The sequence below is a fragment of the Oncorhynchus keta genome, chromosome 28 (genome assembly GCF_023373465.1).
Source record: "Oncorhynchus keta strain PuntledgeMale-10-30-2019 chromosome 28, Oket_V2, whole genome shotgun sequence".
In the NCBI taxonomy this organism is placed as follows: domain Eukaryota; kingdom Metazoa; phylum Chordata; class Actinopteri; order Salmoniformes; family Salmonidae; genus Oncorhynchus; species Oncorhynchus keta.
The window spans coordinates 15,782,604-15,802,710 of NC_068448.1; the positions used below are offsets into that span (position 1 = coordinate 15,782,604).

A 20,107-nucleotide genomic window follows, 5' to 3' on the forward strand; every position below is an offset into this window, starting at 1 on the left:
TGCATTGTTTACATCAATATGGGGCACCGGGCCATAAATCTCCCGCCTGAGCCGCTGAGACAGAACCATTTGTATGCACTTCTTTTAACTGACAACATCCTCTGCCCATTAATGTCCTTCCCCACGCTCTCAGTCTCCTCTTATCTGCCCGAATCGAGCTCTATCCACCAGAAAACAAATTTGCAGATCCATGGCATGGTAGCTTTTTCTTGAAAAGAGCCGTGTAGAAAACAGTGCGTTTTTGGAACAAAGGGGTTAGGAATATTATTTTTGCTCCAAGTCCAACATGCTATACATGGAAACAAAAACATCTATTTGAGTGGAAATGCTAGTGTTGTGCGTTTGGTATATATTTTCTGTCAATATCGCCCATGTTTATACAAGTCTCCATATTCTGCCTGTTTTCATATAAGCATGGGAGAAATATTTTATACAAGTATTTTTTTATCTGTGTTTTCCTGAATTTGTCAGCCACCAGACTGCAGAAGGTAATATGTTATACACCAACCCAAGAGCAGGCTAAGAGACTGCAGAAGGTAATATGTTATACACCAACCCAAGAGCAGGCTAAGAGACTGCAGAAGGTAATATGTTATACACCAACCCAAGAGCAGGCTAAGAGACTGCAGAAGGTAATATGTTATACACCAACCCAAGAGCAGGCTAAGAGACTGCAGAAGGTAATATGTTATACACCAACCCAAGAGCAGGCTAAGAGACTGCAGAAGGCAATATGTTATACACCAACCCAAGAGCAGGCTAAGAGACTGCAGAAGGTAATATGTTATACACCAACCCAAGAGCAGGCTAAGAGACTGCAGAAGGTAATATGTTATACACCAACCCAAGAGCAGGCTAAGAGACTGCAGAAGGTAATATGTTATACACCAACCCAAGAGTAGGCTAAGAGAGTGCAGAAGGTAATATGTTATACACCAACCCAAGAGCGGGCTAAGAGACTGCAGAAGGTAATATGTTATACACCAACCCAAGAGCGGGCTAAGACACCAACCCACCAACCCAAGAGCAGGCTAAGAGACTGCAGAAGGTAATATGTTATACACCAACCCAAGAGCAGGCTAAGAGACTGCAGAAGGTAATATGTTATACACCAACCCAAGAGCAGGCTAAGAGACTGCAGAAGGCAATATGTTATACACCAACCCAAGAGCAGGCTAAGAGACTGCAGAAGGTAATATGTTATACACCAACCCAAGAGCAGGCTAAGAGACTGCAGAAGGCAATATGTTATACACCAACCCAAGAGCAGGCTAAGAGACTGCAGAAGGTAATATGTTATACACCAACCCAAGAGCAGGCTAAGAGACTGCAGAAGGCAATATGTTATACACCAACCCAAGAGCAGGCTAAGAGACTGCAGAAGGTAATATGTTATACACCAACCCAAGAGCAGGCTAAGAGACTGCAGAAGGTAATATGTTATACACCAACCCAAGAGCAGGCTAAGAGACTTCAGAAGGTAATATGTTATACACCAACCCAAGAGCAGGCTAAGAGAGTGCAGAAGGTAATATGTTATACACCAACCCAAGAGCAGGCTAAGAGACTGCAGAAGGTAATATGTTATACACCAACCCAAGAGCAGGCTAAGAGACTGCAGAAGGCAATATGTTATACACGAACCCAAGAGCAGGCTAAGAGACTGCAGAAGGCAATATGTTATACACCAACTCAAGAGCAGGCTAAGAGACTGCAGAAGGTAATATGTTATACACCAACCCAAGAGCAGGCTAAGAGAGTGCAGAAGGCAATATGTTATACACCAACCCAAGAGCAGGCGAAGAGACTGCAGAAGGCAATATGTTATACACCAACTCAAGAGCAGGCTAAGAGACTGCAGAAGGTAATATGTTATACACCAACCCAAGAGCAGGCTAAGAGAGTGCAGAAGGTAAGGGGTTTGTAAAAAGGGGTTGACACCCAGAGAGACCTGCGCCCCGCTTTTGTGCAGAGAGAAAAAAATGATTTATTGCCACGCGAGTGGTTCAACCAGAGTTCACTGAGAATTGTGACGTTTGCGCGCGGAGGAGATAAATTATTGTCTTGCTGAGCTAGTATATCACAGATTCTATATCCAACAGGCTACAGGCGAGTAAGTGTGCTCAACGGTTTGAGGCAAAGAAAACAAACGGAATGTAATTACTTTAGGCCTGATTTCTCCTCTCCAGATTACAGGACTGCCTGATGCTACAGGTATACAAGATGATGGTGATGATTTAATAATAATAGCGTTACGCTCATAATTATCATATTAATCATAATGCCAATAGTGTACATCTAAATGGATCATTTGTGAAGGAAATTAAAAAGTGCATTAAATGCACATGAACCTCAAATAAACCTATCGAGTTGGGTTATTAGTATAATTTACCAATGTTTTAATTTATCCCAGGTTATGGAATGAATCTTCTCGCATTCAATGCACACTCCAACCAAGTCATATTTCATGTAAACTGCACCAATGTCGGACCTGTTTTGTGCATAATGAATGCCTCTGACAAGATCTGTGACAGCAATTCACTGAACTCTAAATAACAAAAGTTCTTAAAACAAGATTGATTTTGGAAGAACAATTGGAACGGGTAAGAAAAAGTTGAGATTTCTGCTCTTCACTTCGTTGTCAGGTTAGCCTAAATTTCACTGATCTTAGTAGCAGAAGGCATTTTTGTCTGCAGTTTTCGGTTTGGCTATTTGTTTCAAGTGTATGTGGCGGTTATAGCTTGTATAGTGCCTGCGCCCGCCCATGTCGTCCGTACCTAAATCCGCTACTGGTTTGTATTAGTTTATGAATGAATGTCTTTGCCAATATTCGTCATCTCTCCCATGTCTTATTCGACTGGTAAGGATAATAATTCAGCCAGTTGTTCTGAAATGTTTATTGCTTGCCAACATTTTATTCCCTCCTCTATGTTTAATATAACACACATACATTAATTATTCATTTCGGTTGCATATCCTGATGTGAAGTTTGTTCTATAGAAAGTATTTTACTCTGACGTGTGCCACAGAAAGTATTTGACTCTAGCCACAAAATTAAGGAAATTAGAAGGGGCACAAAACCGGAAATTCCATCTCTGCCCCTCATGCTATTCGTGTTGTTCTATTGTATTCTAAATTATTTCTTGTATTTCCTTTGATCATTTGTGCTTACAATGATGATAAATATGAGATGATCATGTTGATGTTAAAATAACTTATTGGAGTGAGGGTGTGAAGTGGGAATGCAGCTTCAGGGAGTGAGGCTGCCCTTGTGGCGGGGCTAGGAGGAGGGTGAACGGAAGAGGGATTAAATCAGAGTGGTGCTGGAGAGGCTAAGACGTCTACTGGAGGATTCTCTTCAACAGCGTTGTCGTATAATATTAGATAAATAGAGGTACTGTAGGCTATACTTGTAGTAAAAGGCCTATAGAATTGAATCAGCTTTTTGAAATAAATGCAGTAGCCTAATGACGGCATTGGTCCAATGTATACGAGGGTCTATGGCACTGCCATGTTCATTTGAGTTTGATATGTACACATATATTTGGTGTATATTAAGCTAATACTATTTTACATGATTGCATTATTATAATATATTTTGTAATAGCCTACAAGTTCAAAAAATGTACCCTAACACACTTCGTTAGTAGCCTACACTGTATTGCTTTAGTGTTAGCTTTGGGTTCATATGGCGACAGACAGTATGTCATTATTCCACTACCTCTTTGTCTGTTCGTCCGTATACCACACATGTTTTATCAATCGAAAACGGCTCTGTAATATGAATGTTGTTTGACAGAGCGAAAACATCCATGTTGCAATTGATTAGTGAACGCAGATAAGCAGACATTTGAGGTAAAATTAATATTATTTACGATATTCTTTTCATTATCTTTGTGTGGCAATGGTTTTCAAAACCCCTTGTTTTACCACTTCCATTTAGCATATGAAGTCGTTTGCTTATAGGGAAGTAATTACGCTAATAACTCGGGTCTTGTCATTCTTTGCATTTTCATACAACCAGCAGAAATTGTATGCATAATCACGTGCAAATAGAATAAATAAATATACAAAAGTGAGTTTTAAGCCCAAGCATTGTAGTCTATATCTGGAAGATGTAAGAACACAATTCACAATGGTTTATCATCATTTTTAATATAGTAATGGCAGGGTAGCCTAGTGGTTAGAGTGTTGGACTAGTAACCGGAAGCTTGCGAGTTCAAACCCCCGAGCTGACAAGGTACAAATCTGTCGTTCTGCCCCTGAACAGGCAGTTAACCCACTGTTCCCAGGCCGTCATTGAAAATAAGAATGTGTTCTTAACTGACTTGCCTGGCTAAATAAAATAAAATATTTCAACAAACATCACACTCATATTATAATTACACATTCACGAAAAATACACATTCACTCAAAAATAATTTAAAAAATATTTTGTGATAGCATTGATATGATCCAAGTAGCCTTACATATCATTCCTTCAAATAGGCTACTCAATCAATAGTTTCCAATAAAGAGCATTGCTATAACGTACCAGGAAAGTTCAAGAAACGAAGTAACTTTAATTGCGCTGGGTTTTCATTCGAATATCTTCCCAATTGTGGTAGGCCTACTCTGTAAATAACAAATAAATCCTGTCTCTGACCTGTCTCTGTCCTGTCTCTGTCCCTGTCCTGTCTCTGTCCTGTCTCTGTCCCTGTCTATGTCCTGTCTCTGTCCTGTCTCGGTCCTGTTTCTGTCCTGTCTCTGTCTCTGTCCTGTCCTGCCGCTGTCCTGTCGCTGTCCTGTCTCTGTCTCTGTCCTGTCTCTGTCCTGTCTCTGTCTTTGTCCTGTCTCTGTCCTGTCTCTGTCCCTGTCTCTCTCTCTGTCCTGTCTCTGTCTCTTTCCTATCTCTGTCCTGTCTCTGTTTCTGTCTCTGTCTCTGTTCTGTCTCTGTTTTGTCTCTGTCTCTGTCCTGTCTCTGTCCTCTCTCTGTCCTGTCTCTATCCTGTATCTGTCCTGTCTCTATCCTGTCTCTGTCTCTGTCCTGTCTCTGTCTCTGTCTCTGTCTCTGTCTCTGTCTCTGTCTCTGTCTCTGTCCTGTCTCTGTCTTGGTCCTGTCTCTGTCCCTGTCTCTGTCCTGTCTCTGTCTCTGTCCTATCTCTGTCCTGTCTCTGTTTCTGTCCTGTCTCTGTCTCTGTCTCTGTCTCTGTCCTGTCTCTGTCCTGTCTCTGTCCTGTCTCTGTCCTGTCTCTGTCCCTGTCTCTCTCTCTCTGCCCTGTCTCTGTCTCTGTCCTATCTCTGTCCTGTCTCTGTTTCTGTCCTGTCTCTGTCTCTGTCTCTGTCCTGTCTCTGTCCTGTCTCTGTCCTGTCTCTGTCCTGTCTCTGTCCCTGTCTCTCTCTCTCTGTCTCTGTCTCTGTCTCTGTTTTGTCTCTGTCTCTGTCCTGTCTCTGTCCTGTCTCTGTCCTGTCTCTATCCTGTATCTGTCCTGTCTCTGTCTCTGTCTCTGTCTCTGTCTCTGTCTCTGTCTCTGTCTTTGTCCTGTCTCTGTCCTGTCCCTGTCTCTGTGCTGTCTCTGTCTCTGTCCTGTCTCTGTTTCTGTCCTGTCTCTGTCCTGTCTCTGTCTCTGTCTTTGTCTCTGTCCTGTCTCTGTCCTGTGTCTGTCCTGTCTCTGTCCTGTCTCTGTCCTGTATCTGTCTCTGTCCTGTCTCTGTCCTGTCTCTGTCTCTGTCCCATCTCTGTCCTGTCTCTGTCCCGTCTCTGTCTCTGTCCCATCTCTGTCCTGTCCCATCTCTGTCTCTGTCCCGTCTCTGTCTCTGTCTCTGTCTCTGTTTCTGTCCTGTCTCTGTCCTGTCTCTGTCCTGTCTCTGTCTCTGTCTCTGTCTCTGTCTGTCCTGTCTCTGTCCTGTCTCTATCCTGTATCTGTCCTGTATCTGTCTCTGTCCTGTCTCTGTCCTGTCTCTGTCTCTGTCCCATCTCTGTCCTGTCTCTGTCCTGTCTCTGTCCCGTCTCTGTCTCTGTCCCATCTCTGTCCTGTCCCGTCTCTGTCTCTGTCCCGTCTCTGTCTCTGTCCCATCTCTGTCCTGTCCCGTCTCTGTCTCTGTCCCATCTCTGTCCTGTCCCGTCTCTGTCCCGTCTCTGTCTCTGTCCCATCTCTGTCTCTGTCCCTTCTCTGTCCTGTCTCTATCTCTGTCCTCTCTCTGTCTCTGTCCTCTCTCTGTCTCTGTCCTGTCTCTGTCTCTGTCCTGTCTCTGTCTTGTTTCTGTCCTGTCCCTGTCTCTGTCTCTGTCGTGTCTCTGTCCTGTCTCTGTCCTGTGTCTGTCCTGTCTCTGTCCCATCTCTGTCCTGTCTCTGTCCTGTCTCTGTCTCTGTCCCATCTCTGTCTCTGTCCCATCTCTGTTCTGTCTCTGTCCTGTCTCTGTCTCTGTCCCGTCTCTGTCTCTGTCCCTTCTCTGTCCTGTCTCTGTCTCTGTCCTCTCTCTGTCTCTGTCCTCTCTCTGTCTCTGTCCTGTCTCTGTCTCTGTCTCTGTCTCTGTCCTGTCTCTGTCTTGTTTCTGTCCTGTCCCTGTCTCTGTCTCTGTCTCTGCCGTGTCTCTGTCCTGTCTCTGTCCTGTGTCTGTCCTGTCCCTGTCTCTGTCGTGTCTCTGTCCTGTCTCTGTCCTGTGTCTGTCCCTGTCTCCGTCCTGTCTCTGTCCTGTCTCTGTCCTGTGTCTGTCCTGTCCCTGTCTCTGTCGTGTCTCTGTCCTGTATCTGTCTTTGTCTCTCTAAAATGGCATACTGATCATGCACTGCTATTGTTCTCTTACTATTCATATATTCTAATTGGTTGTTTTCATCCGTAGGTTAAGAAGAAATAAACGCGTATTGCTATGCTGCCTGAAGAATCGGAGCGTGTTCCTCAGCGCCATTAAGTTCCTTTCAGACTATTGGAGGATAGCTGCAAGTGACTTCACGGTTTATCCATCTGGTTATATTCAATACAGTCTTACATCTTATTCAAGTCATTTAAGTTCTGTGTAAAGCTATATATTTATCATGCAAAAGATCATTCCTTCCCAACTTTTGAGGTCATATCCATTTGAAGTGCACCCTGCTATATCTATGGACCACCACCAATCCCCCATATGTCATCCACAGGGCTACTACAACACTAGCACCTGCTGGATATGGCACTGGACACAGTAGAGGCCACGCGCCACAATTCAGAGAGATCCCACTCTTTCGTCCTACTGTCACCTCTTCTGCTTGTGTCAGCTGCACTCTGTTCCTGTCTGACCCGTTCTGAGGCACGCCTGACCAGGTGGATACCCGCCATGGTAAGGCAAAGCTCTCTTCAGAGGAAACAGGTGCATTCCATCCACCCCTTTGCCTCTCACCAAGACATCTCTTCCCCTGGATGACGGAAACTCGTCAAAAATGACATTTCAGAATGTGGAGGGGGGTTAGGCCCCTGGTTTGATCAATTCCTCATCATTTATGTTAGTTCACAACTGTATTACATACAATACTTTCCTCCTAGATAGGTCAGATACCCAGGGGTAAATTGGGAGTATAAACCCTGCAGATAATACTGACAGGACTGTTGTAGCACATGTGACACTGCAGGTGATTATTTCCAGTGGTGGTCTCACTCTTTAAGTGATGAGTTGACTCGACACTGCCATGTGTAGATTTTATTAATGCATGTGTCAGATGTTTCCCCTCCTAGACTTTGTCTTTAGAAGGGGGGAAGATGTAACACAAGATGTAACTATCCCTTGTTATGTCTCAGACACTTGCAGTACAGCATTACTTTCAATAGTTCCTTTTGTCATTTCCCCAGGTGATTCAGTGTCCTGTCATAACTAGGCTGGTGGTCTCCTAAGTAGAGGAAGAGATGGAAAAAGATACAGAGACGGAGGGAGAGACAGAGGCAGGCGAGAGTAAGAGTGTTCACCAGCACCCAGCTAGTGTTACTAGAGAAGGAGTTCCACTTCAAGCCCTACCTGTGTCCACCCCGCAGGCTTGGAGATGGCTGCAGGCCTGAGGCTCACTGATTGGCAGATCAAGATCTGATTCCAGAACCGACGCATGAAACACGAGAAGGACCATAAGGAGGACAGTGTCATAGAGACTGAGATGCCAAACCATCCTTCTCTATCACCACACACGTTGTCCTCCCTCAGTCTAAGGTTCTCTATTGGTGTTGGGTACTCAGTTCTTGTCTGGTGAGAGCGCCTAGATCTCCAACCCTCCTCTTCATAGATTAAGATCGTACCCCTGCTCTGGTTGGTTTTAACAGTAGAAATGACAGTGAATGTTTTTGTGTTTCCTCCATGGATCTTCCCCATCTCATCACCATACCTGCACCTGTCTCTTACTGTTAGAGACAGCAGTTGTTTGTCCACAGGTCTCTCAGAACCTTCCTTATGGCACAATGATGCACACCTATCTTATGACATCAGTGTACGCTTCAAACGTCACGGCTTCCCCCCTAGAACCTCCTACTCACCCTTGAGAGTAGGGCACAATCCTAACACCAACAGTGAGGGAAAAAAGTATTTGATCCCCTGCTGATTTTGTACGTTTTCCCACTGACAAAGAAATGATCAGTCTATAATTTTAATGGTAGGTTTATTTGAACAGTGAGAGACAGAATAACAACAAAAAAATCCAGAAAAACGCATGTCAAAAAAGTTATAAATTGATTTGCATTTTAATAAGGAAAATAAGTATTTGACCCCTCTGCAAAACATGACTTAGTACTTGGTGACAAAACCCTTGTTGGCAATCACAGAGGTCAGACGTTTCTTGTAGTTGGCCACCAGGTTTGCACACATCTCAGGAGGAATTTTGTCCCACTCCTCTTTGCAGATCTTCTCCAAATCATTAAGGTTTCAAGGCTGACGTTTGGCAACTCAAACCTTCAGCTCCCTCCACAGATTTTCTTTGGGATTAAGGTCTGGAGACTGGCTAGGCCACTCCAGGACCTTAATGTGCTTCTTCTTGAGCCACTCCTTTGTTGCCTTGGCCGTGTGTTTTGGGTCATTGTCATGCTGGAATACCCATCCCGACCCATTTTCAATGCCCTGGCGGAGCGAAGGAGGTTCTCACCCAAGATTTGATAGTACATGGCCCCGTCCATCGTCCTTATGATGCTGTGAAGTTGTCCTGTCCCCTTAGCAGAAAAACACCCCCAAAGTATAATGTTTCCACCTCCATGTTTGACGGGACAGGACAAACCTCCAAACATGGCTTGAGTTGATGCCAAAGAGCTCCATTTTGGTGTCATCTGACCACAACATTTTCACCCAGTTGTCCTCTGAATCATTCAGATGTTCATTGGCAAACTTCAGACGGGCATGTATATGTGCTTTCTTGAGCAGGGGGACCTTGCGGGCGCTGCAGGATTTCAGTCCTTCACAGGACTACCAATTGTTTTCTTGGTGACTATGGTCCCAGCTGCCTTGAGATCATTGACAAGATCCTCCCGTGTAGTTCTGGGCTGATTCCTCACCGTTCTCATGATTGTAACTCCACGAGGTGAGATCTTGCATGGAGCCGCAGGCCGAGGGAGATGGACAGTTCTTCTGTGTTTCCTCCAATTGCGAATAATCGCACTAACTGTTGTTGTCACCTTCTCACCAAGCTTCTTGGCGGTGGTCTTTTAGCCCATTCCAGCCTTGTGTAGGTCTACAATCTTGTCTCTGACATCCTTGGAGAGTTCTTTGGTCTTGGCCATGGTGGAGAGTTTGGAATCTGATTGATTGATTGCTTCTGTGTACAGGTGTCTTTTATACAGGTAACAAACTGAGATTAGGAGCACTCCCTTTAACAGTGTGCTCCTAATCTCAGTTCATTACCTGTATAAAAGACACCTGGGAGCCAGAAATCTTTCTGATTGAGAGGGGGTCAAATACTTATTTCCCTCATTAAAATGCATATCAATTCATAACATTTTTGACATGCGTTTTTATTTTATTTATTTTATCCTGTCTCTTACTGTTCAAATAAACCTACCATTAAAATTATAGACTGATTACTTCTTTGTCAGTGGGAAAACGTACAAAATAAGCAGGAGAACAATTACTTTTTTCCCTCACTGTAGATTGTGAGTCGAAGGGCTCAATTCAATCAAACCAGCCCTGCAGACGTTACTTTTCATTCAACGTTTTGATAGCGGCTTCCTGAACAAGGCATAATTATTACCTGTAGTTTATCCTGAGTATCCCTGGGACTAGGTTTCTATTCCAAAGCAACCACTACTGCCCCCTCTGTTGCTATTCTATTATACATTGTGGCAGATGTAAGGCATGATGTACTGTACATAGCATACCAGTCATCTTTTGGCATAATTGACCTGATTTAGCTTATAGCAATAAACTCCTCAAATACCTTCTACTGGTATTACTGTACTGTTTTGCATGATGAATGCATGTTTTGAACACATTATTAATCTGTGTCAGATAATGTATCAGATAATTGACTTGTGGTTGTCATCTCTGTAAATCGTAGAGAAAATGATTTGACTTTGCTATAGTTGTTTGATGTTATGTTCTGATCGTGTAAGTAACATCATTTACTAGCCATCCATTTAGTATTTTCAAGACCTCCTGTGTCAAATACATGTGGCTGTTGTATCCGTAGACCAGAGGGAGGGGAATTTGACTTTGGCTGTAGGTGTCATGTGTTAGGTCTTGTTTCATGTGTTCTTATCATGTTCATAGCTGCTCATATGTGTAAGTTGTTTACATGTGTAAGTTGTTAGGGCTAAGTGTGAAAACAGCATATGTTCATACTGAACAAAGTTCTATTTTTGTTATGCATGTATTATGTAAACTAAAATCAGTTTTTGATACTGTTCTTGATTATTTGAGATGTTTAATAAATGTATTTGTGTAAAATCAATATCAGTGGAATCCTTATCTTCATTTATTTCTTATCAGAATGACTTCATTCTCCAACAGCATTTTACTGAGATTAAAGAGCGTATGCTACTTCTGGAAAACAGGGTTTGTAATGAAATTAACCCATTCTGTAGAATAGATTCAATAACAACTCTGTGATATTATGTTTTCATGTTACACAATCTCTGGAAACAGCTTCTCCCTGGCTCCTGCTTCATAGCTACTGTACATTAATCATGGAGACAAGGTAGCATTACCAGCCATCCAATCACAGGCTCTCAACTCAACCCTCTCCTTTTCAATTGGCTATTCGAAGCAGTGCAAGCGGGGACTAACAGGTTTAGAGTATTGGTTGCTTGGCCCAGCACCCTATAGGCTACAGCACCCTATAGGCTACAACACCATATATGCTAAGGCACCTGTAGTAGGCTTTCAGGCAAAACAGTTTCTACTTATAATTACACATAGAGAGAGAGAGTGTGTGAGACAGAGCATGTGAGAGAGAGGGAGATGGGGAGAGAGAGAGAGAGAGAGAGAGAGAGAGAGAGAGAGAGAGAGAGAGAGAGAGAGAGAGAGAGAGAGAGAGAGAGAGAGAGAGAGAGAGAGAGAGAGAGAGAGAGAGAGAGAGAGAGAGAGAGAGAGAGAGAGAGAGTGAGAGTATAGAGTAAATGTCAGCAGTGTTATCAAATCAAATTAAACTTTCATTTGTCACTTGAGCTGAATACAACAAGTGCAGACCTTACTGTGAAATGCTTACTTACAAGCCCTTAACCTACAGTGTAGTTAAGAAAATATTTACCAAATAAACTGAAGTAAAATATTATATAAGGTAACACAATAAAATAGCAATAACTAAGCTATATACAGGGGGAACTGGTAATGTGCGGAGGTAAAGGATAGTCAAGGTAATTTGTACATGTAATAATAAACAGCGAGTAGAAGTAGTGTACAAAACAAATGGAGAAAGGGGGGTGGGGGGGGGGGGGTCAAAGTAAATTGTCCGGTGGCGATTTGATTAATTGTTCAGCAGTCTTATGGCTTGGGGGTACAAGCTGTTGAGGAGCCTTTTGGTCCTAGACTTGGCGCTCCGGTACCGCTTGTTGTGTGGTAGCAGAGTAAACAGTCTATGTATGACTTGTGCAACTGGAGTCTCCAAAATTTTTTGGGGCTTTCCTCTAAAACGCCTATTATATAGGTCCTGGATGGCAGAAAGCTTGGCCCCGGTGATATACTGGGCAGTACGCACTAACCTCTGTAGCGCCTTACGGTCAGATGCTGAGCAGTTGCCACACCAGGCGGTGATGGAACCGGACAGGATGCTCTCGATGGTGCAGCTGTAGAACGTTTTGAAGATCTGGGGACCCATGCTAAGTCTTTTCACTCTCCTGAGGGGGAAAAGGTGTTGTCGTGTCCTCTTCACAACTGTCTTGGTGTGTTTGGACCATGATAGTTCGTTGGTGATGTGGACACCAAGGAACTTGAAACTCTCGACCCGCTCCAATACAGCCCCGTAGATGTTAATGGGGGCCTGTTCGGCCCACCTTTTCCTGTAGTCCACGATTAGCTTCATTGTCTTGCTCACATGGAGGGAGAGGTTGTTGTCCTGTCACCACACTGCCAGGTCTCTGACCTCCTCCCTATAGGCTGTCTCATCGTTGTCGGTGATCAGGCCTACCACTGTTATTACCACTGTTATGTTGTCAGCAAACTAAATGATGTCGTTGAAGTCGTGTTTGGCCAAGCAGTCGTGGGTGAACAGGGAGTACAGTAGGGTTACTAAGTACACATCCCTGAAGGGCCCCAGTGTTAAGGATCAGCGTGGCAGACGTGTTGTTGCCTACCCTTACCACCTGGGGGCGGCCCTTCAGGAAGTCCAGGATCCAGTTGCAGAGGGAGGTGTTTAGTCCCAGGGTCCTTAGCTTAGTCATGAGCTTCACAGGTACTATGGTGTTGAACGCTGAGCTGTAGTCAATGAAAAGCATTCTCACATAGGTAGGTGTTCCTTTTGTCCAGGTGAGAAAGGGCAGTGTGGAGTGCGATTGAGATTGTGTCATCTGTGGATCTATAGGGGCGGTATGCGAATTGGAGTGGGTCTAGGGTATCCGGGAGGATGCTGTTGATGTGAGTCATGACCAGCTTTTCAAAGCACTTCATGGCTACTGACATGAGTGCTACAGGGCAGTAATCATTTAGGCAGGTTACCTTAGCTTCATTGGGCATAGGGACTATGTTGGTCTGCTTGAAACATGTAGGTATTACAGGGAGAGGTTGAAAATGTCAGTAAAGACACTTGTCAGTTGGTCCGTGCATGCTTTGAGTACACGTCCTGGTAGTCTGTCTGGCCCAACGGCTTTGTGAATGTTGACCTGTATAAAGGTCTTGCTCACATTGGCTACAGAGAGCGTTATCACACAGTCACCCAGAACAGCTGGTGCTCTCGTGCACGTCTGGGTTTCCCTTTGTCCGTAATAGTTTTCAAGCCCTGCCACATCAAAGCGGCAGTTCTAGCCTTTGGCTTGAAGAGGATGTTGCCTGTAATCCATGGCTTCTGGTTGGGATATGTATGTACTGTCACTGTGCGGATGACGCCGTCGATGCACTTTTTGATGAAGCCGATGATTGAGGTGCTATACTCCTCAATGCCATTGGATGAATCCCGGAACATATTCCAGTCTGTACAAGCAAAACAGTCCTGTAGCGTAGCGTCCACATCATCTGACCACTTCTGTATTGAGCGAGTCACTGGTACTTCCTTCTTTAGTTTTCGCTTGTAGGCAGGAATCGGGAGGCAAATGGAGGGTGAGGGAGAGCTTTGTATGCTGTATGCATCGCTGTGTGTGGAGTAAAGGTCGTCTAGAATGTCTTTCCCTCTGGTAGTACATGTGACATACTGGTAGAAATTAGGTAAAAACCTATTTAAGTTTGCCTGCATTAAAGTCCCCGGTCACTAGGAGCGCCGCTTCTGGATGAGCATTTTATTTTTCTAATGGACTTAAATAGACAGCTACAAATAATATAGAGAACTCTCTTGGTAGATAGTGTGGTCTACAGCTTATCATAAGGTACTCTACCTCAGACGAGCAATATAGAACGGATGGCAGTGAGAGTTTACTGCTCGCCTACGAATTCTCAGAAGGCAGCCCCACATCCACCCCTTTATTCTCGGTCTTTTCTTCACACAAATTACAGGGATTTGGGCCTGTTCCCATTAAAGAAGGATTAAAGAATACTCATTAAGGAAAAAATATTATTCCAGTTGGAGGTGAGTCATCACTGTTCTGATGTCCAGAAGTTATTTTCAGTCATAAGAGACCGTAGCAACAACATGATGTACAAAATAAGTTGTAAAAAATATTACAAACAACGCGAAAAAACAAACAAAATAGCACAGTTGGTTAGAAGCACGTAAAACGTCAGCCATCCAATAGGCGGTGTCAGAGGAAGGCCCATAAAATTGTCAGAGACTCCAGTCACACAAGTTGTAGACTGTTTTCTCTGCTACCGCACGGCAAGCGGTACCGGAGCGCCAAGTCTAGGTCCAAAAGGCTCCTCAACAGCTTCTACCCCCAAGCCATTAGACTGCTGAACAATTAATAAAATCGCCACTGGACAATTTACATTGACCCCCCCCTTTCCCTTTGGTACACTGCTGCTACTCGCTGTTTATTATCTGTGCATAGTCACTTCACCCCCACCTACATGTACAAATTACATCAACTAACCTGTACCTCCGCACACTGACTCGGTACCGGTGCTCATTGTATATAGCCTCATTATTGTTATTCTTATTGTGTTACTTTTTATCATTACTTTTTATTTTAGTCAACCTGGTAAATATTTTCTTAACTCTTCTTGAACTGCACTGTTGGTTAGGGGCTTGTAAGTAAGCATTTCACGGTAAAGTCTAAACTTGTTGTATTCGGTTGGATGAAGTTTTATTTTATTTGATCCCCTCCGGCGCCAATTAGAATGACCCAGTGGCCTATGGCCTCATTATTGCAGTCTGTCTTAGATAAAAAGGTACAGTATAATGAAATCGATTGACTCTGAACACAAAACAGAAAATGCAAACCCACTTAATTAAGCATAAAATATGTTAATAGGATTAAAACTTGTACCTTTACAAGAGAGAGAGAAAGAGAGAGAGAAAGAGAGAGAGAAAGAGAGAGAGAAAGAGAGAGAGAAAGAGAGAGAGAGAGAGAGAGAGAGAGAGAGAGAGAGAAAGAGAGAGAGAAAGAGAGAGAGAGAGAGAGAGAGAGAGAGAGAGAGAGAGAGAAAGAGAGAGAGAAAGAGAGCGAGAAAGAGAGAGAGAGAAAGAGAGCGAGAGAAAGCGAGCGAGAGAAAGCGAGCGAGAGAAAGCGAGCGAGAGAAAGAGAGCGAGAGAAAGAGAGCGAGAGAAAGAAAGAAACCATTAAAGGGAGAGATTGAGTGAGAGAGAATAGAAGGCAGGCAGCAGCGTTGGAATCTTTGCATTGTTGCATGTGCTGTGTGAATAGAACAGATGGAATTTATGGTTGTAATACAGAGCATTGCTTACATGAGGCCTGGCCCAGTATCTGAGGAGCTCTGCTGTGCTCCATCCTAAACATGACACTTTTAGACATTCAAAACCAGAGACATATCACACTAAACAATGCCACTACAAACACTGTCAGTGCCATTGCAGAATACGAAACAGAATCCAGGTTTAAGAATGCATTACATTATACATTCAGGAACTTGAGGTCAGATTCTAGCAGGCTAGCACTTCAAAACAGAACATCAATTGGTGGTCACATAAAATAAGAGACAGTCAGACTCTCTCCCAAACTGCCCATAACACTTTCAACGTGAGATCGTTCTTGGTGACCATCTTTTTATCATTGTGTTGTTATATTTTCATTTGGTTTATTTTTGGCCAAGCAAGTAACTATTATAACTGTATTATACTTGACTCCTCCAATGATTAACGAGACACTAAACTTCACGGGTGGCCTTTAGCCAATCATGTCTCTCTCTCTTTCTTGCTCCCTCTCTCTCCATCCCCAGCAGTAATTCCCACTGTTCATGACTCTTTCCAGGTGCTTGTTGCTCAAGAGAGAATTGTTAAGTATACATTTCCTGTGTCATCTTTATAGGTTGTATGTCTGCTCTGTGGTGTGTAACGGAGCGAAGGAGAGCATCACTCAGGTAGATGGATGATAATAACTCACCTGCTCATCCATCTCACGATTTGACTTCCTGGTTGACCAGACAACTGTTACTGTCATATTAAAGCAAGATCAATTACATTTTAAATGCATCCCAGTTAAGGACAATCTGTGACAATAAAAAAGGTAAAGCCACTGATGAAAGTGTGTCAGACAGTACAGGAAAGGAGTGCTCAGAGTAAACAGAGAGTGTGACCTACTGTACTTGTTCAGTGGTCCTGTGTGGCTCAGTTCATTGCGCCTTGCAAAATGGCAATGCCAAGGTTGTAGGTTCAAGTCCCAGAGGCATCATGTACTGTTAAAATTGCTTTTGTTAAGAGAGTTTTCTGACTGGCATCTTTATCTGCCGCTAGAACAAATTGTACAGTTAAATGAAGTTATAATCACACCAATCATCATTGATAAATGTCAACATGTTGATCGCCAGTGATCTTTCAGTAAGGACAGACCAGATGGCTTCATTATACAGCTTCACAATCAACACATTCTATGGTAAAACATGAAATTAAAAACCAGGCCATTTGTGTTACAAGAATTTGAAAACTATTAATTTCCACAATAAAGGTTTTAAAACGGCTTAGTCTTCCTGTTCATATTCTATTTCCCACATTTAATTGTGTGATTGTGGACAGAGAATGCCATATGGCAATGTGCTGCTATGATGAACACACCGACACACACACACGACACACACACACGTTGAACCCTTTTCATTTCCGTTAGTAAGTGCTCTGGAAAGAAACAGACAAGTGTGCACAGCAGCTTGTGGGGAAAGGAGATGATGGATGCTTTGTTGTCATGATGTTTGGGATACTGCTTGCTGAGAACCTCTCTGGGGTCCAAGGATCTGTGAAGCATCATACATACATATTGTTGTGGAGCATCAGGATGTATTCATATTGTTGTGGAGCATCAGGATGTATTCATATTGTTGTAGAGCATCAGGATGTATTGATATTGTTGTGGAGCATCAGGATGTATTCATATTGTTGTGGAACACAAGGATGTATTCATATTGTTGTAGAGCATCAGGATGTATGCATATTGTTGTGGAGCATCAGGATGTATTCATATTGTTGTAGAGCATCAGGATGTATTCATATTGTTGTGGAACATCAGGATGTATTCATATTGTTGTGGAGCATCAGGATGTATTCATATTGTTGTGGAGCATCAGGATGTATTCATATTGTTGTGGAGCATCAGGATGTATTCATATTGTTGTGGAGCATCAGAATGTATTCATATTGTTGTGGAGCATCGGATGTATTCATATTGTTGTAGAGCATCAGGATGTATTCATATTGTTGTGGAGCATCAGGATGTATTCATATTGTTGTGGAACACCAAGATGTATTCATATTGTTGTGGAGCATCAGGATGTATTCATATTGTTGTGGAGCATCAGGATGTATTCATATTGTTGTGGAGCATCAGAATGTATTCATATTGTTGTGGAGCATCGGATGTATTCATATTGTTGTAGAGCATCAGGATGTATTCATATTGTTGTGGAGCATCAGGATGTATTCATATAGTTGTGGAGCATCAGGATGTATTCATATTGTTGTGGAGCATCAGGATGTATTCATATTGTTGTGGAGCATCAGGATGTATTCATATTGTTGTGGAGCATCAGGATGTATTCATATTGTTGTGGAGCATCAGGATGTATTCATATTGTTGTGGAACATCAGGATGTATTCATATTGTTGTGGAGCATCAGGATGTATTCATATTGTTGTGGAGCATCAGGATGTATTCATATTGTTGTAGAGCATCAGGATGTATTCATATTGTTGTGGAGCATCAGGATGTATTCATATTGTTGTGGAGCATCAGGATGTATTCATATTGTTGTAGAGCATCAGGATGTATTCATATTGTTGTGGAGCATCAGGATGTATTCATATTGTTGTGGAACATCAGGATGTATTCATATGGTTGTGGAGCATCAGGATGTATTCATATTGTTGTGGAGCATCAGGATGTATAGATATCATTGTGGAACAACAGGATGTATAGATATCATTGTGGAACAAAAGGATGTATAGATATCATTGTGGAACAACAGGATGTATAGATATCATTGTGGAACAACAGGATGTATAGATATCATTGTGGAACAACAGGATGTATAGATATCATTGTGGAACAACAGGATGTATAGATATCATTGTGGAACAACAGGATGTATAGATATCATTGTGGAACAACAGGATGTATAGATATCATTGTGGAACAACAGGATGTATAGATATCATTGTGGAACACCAGGATGTATAGATATCATTGTGGAACAACAGGATGTATAGATATCATTGTAGAACAACAGGATGTATAGATATCATTGTGGAACAACAGGATGTATAGATATCATTGTGGAACACCAGGATGTATAGATATCATTGTAGAACAACAGGATGTATAGATATAATTGTGGAACACCAGGATGTATAGATATCATTGTAGAACAACAGGATGTATAGATATCATTGTGGAACACCAGGATGTATAGATATCATTGTGGAACAACAGGATGTATAAATATCATTGTGGAACACCAGGATGTATAGATATCATTGTGGAACACCAGGATGTATAGATATCATTGTAGAACACCAGGATGTATAGATATCATTATGGAGCCCCAGGATGTATAGATATCATTGTGGAACACCAGGATGTATAGATATCATTGTAGAACACCAGAATGTATAGATATCATTGTGGAGCCCCAGGATGTATAGATATCATTGTGGAGCCCCAGGAAGTATTGATATTATTGTGGTGCACCAGTATGCATACATACAGTTGAAATCGGAAGTTAACATACACATTAGCCAAATATATTTAAACTCAGCTTAGTGATCACGTATATCACCTAATACGTATATCACCTAGCTGCTTACATTGCTCGGGTGGGCCCCACTGAGATCCTCACCACTGTACAGATCGCCCAGCTTTAACCGCTCAGCCCCACACTGCTCGGGTGGGTCCCACTGAGATCCTCACCACTGTACAGATCGCCCAGCTTTAACCGCTCAGCCCCACACTGCATTAAAGGCCGGCTGTGACCTCTCTGGTTGGTGGTGACAGTTATCTGTCATCGCACAGTTCATTCCCAGAGCTCCCAGGGTCGAGAGATGACACATAATGAGTCTTTGACAGTGTTCCTGGGTTAGACCAGGGCCTCATCCTCATCGTGTCAATGTCAGCATCATCACCACTGCAGCATCATTACCGACCACTGTCAGCAAGGTGTGTGTGTGTGTGTGTGTGTGTGTGTGTGTGTGTGTGTGTGTGTGTGTGTGTGTGTGTGTGTGTGTGTGTGTGTGTGTGTGTGTGTGTGTGTGTGTGTGTGTGTGTGTGTGTGTGTGTGTGTGTGTGTGTGTGAGTACATGTTTGTGTGTGTGTCAGCAGGGTGAGGGGTCAATACAAACCTATAGGAGATGATCCCATCCGGCCATCACCACCACCATGATCCCTGGGCCTCAGCAGATCAGCTCCTCTATTGACGACAGATCACAGACATCACTGACATCAGAGGATGGAGGAGAAAACTAATTATCAGTATCAGTTAATCAATAATCCCTGGGGGGGCTACTGGTTTGTTTTATTCCAGTTGTATTTTTTAAGCTTGAATCTTTCCCTTCTCCATTCTGAACATGAGCCCAGATTGTTTATCATCACCTGTCCCTGTAAATGTGTCTGTTTTGGGGATACAAGCTGTTGAGAGGGAGACTCCAGATGACTTGTTTTTCTTCCTGAGGTCTATGTGATAATATCATTCCTGTTGCCAGGAAGTGTACAACCACTTGTATTTACGCCACTGAAAAGATGGTTGCACTTTTTCCTTGTAAAAAAAATATATGTTTAATTCGTCCAGTGGCTACTGGGATCATTATTATTTTTCATTCAACAATGACATGTATTTCCATGAAGGGAGAGGAGAGATGCTCATACCAGTTTTTTTCTTTATATCCCTGCAAACCCCTTTCCTCCTCCCTCTGATGGAAAGCCGTTAGAGAAATACAATTTCTAATATCTCC

At 42.9% G+C, this 20,107-nt stretch overlaps 3 protein-coding genes across 8 annotated transcripts in view; all 3 read left to right on the forward strand.

Annotated features, from left to right (window-relative positions):
• The window catches only part of LOC118360525 (homeobox protein Hox-C10a-like), a 101,566-nt gene extending 90,699 nt beyond the window's left edge, over positions 1-10,867 (forward strand). For 2 of the 5 annotated variants that reach the window (XM_052484971.1, XM_052484973.1), the window contains exons 4-5: positions 6,823-7,296; positions 7,803-10,867. The gene's annotated coding sequence lies outside the window, so the exon portion shown is untranslated. The remainder of the gene's footprint in view (positions 1-6,822; positions 7,297-7,802) is intronic. The other 3 variants (XM_052484972.1, XM_052484974.1, XM_052484975.1) reach the window with 3 other exon arrangements.
• The window catches only part of LOC118360688 (homeobox protein Hox-C5a-like), a 60,626-nt gene extending 49,759 nt beyond the window's left edge, over positions 1-10,867 (forward strand). For both annotated transcript variants that reach the window (XM_035739983.2, XM_035739984.2), the window contains exons 4-5: positions 6,823-7,296; positions 7,803-10,867. The gene's annotated coding sequence lies outside the window, so the exon portion shown is untranslated. The remainder of the gene's footprint in view (positions 1-6,822; positions 7,297-7,802) is intronic.
• Positions 1,061-6,816, forward strand: LOC127913221 (multiple epidermal growth factor-like domains protein 6). The gene is made up of 2 exons (XM_052484970.1): positions 1,061-1,288; positions 1,529-6,816. Exon 2 carries the CDS (start codon positions 4,703-4,705, stop codon positions 6,746-6,748), a length of 2,046 nt encoding a protein of 681 aa, XP_052340930.1. The 5' UTR covers positions 1,061-1,288; positions 1,529-4,702; the 3' UTR covers positions 6,749-6,816.
• Positions 10,868-20,107: the final 9,240 nt, after the last annotated feature.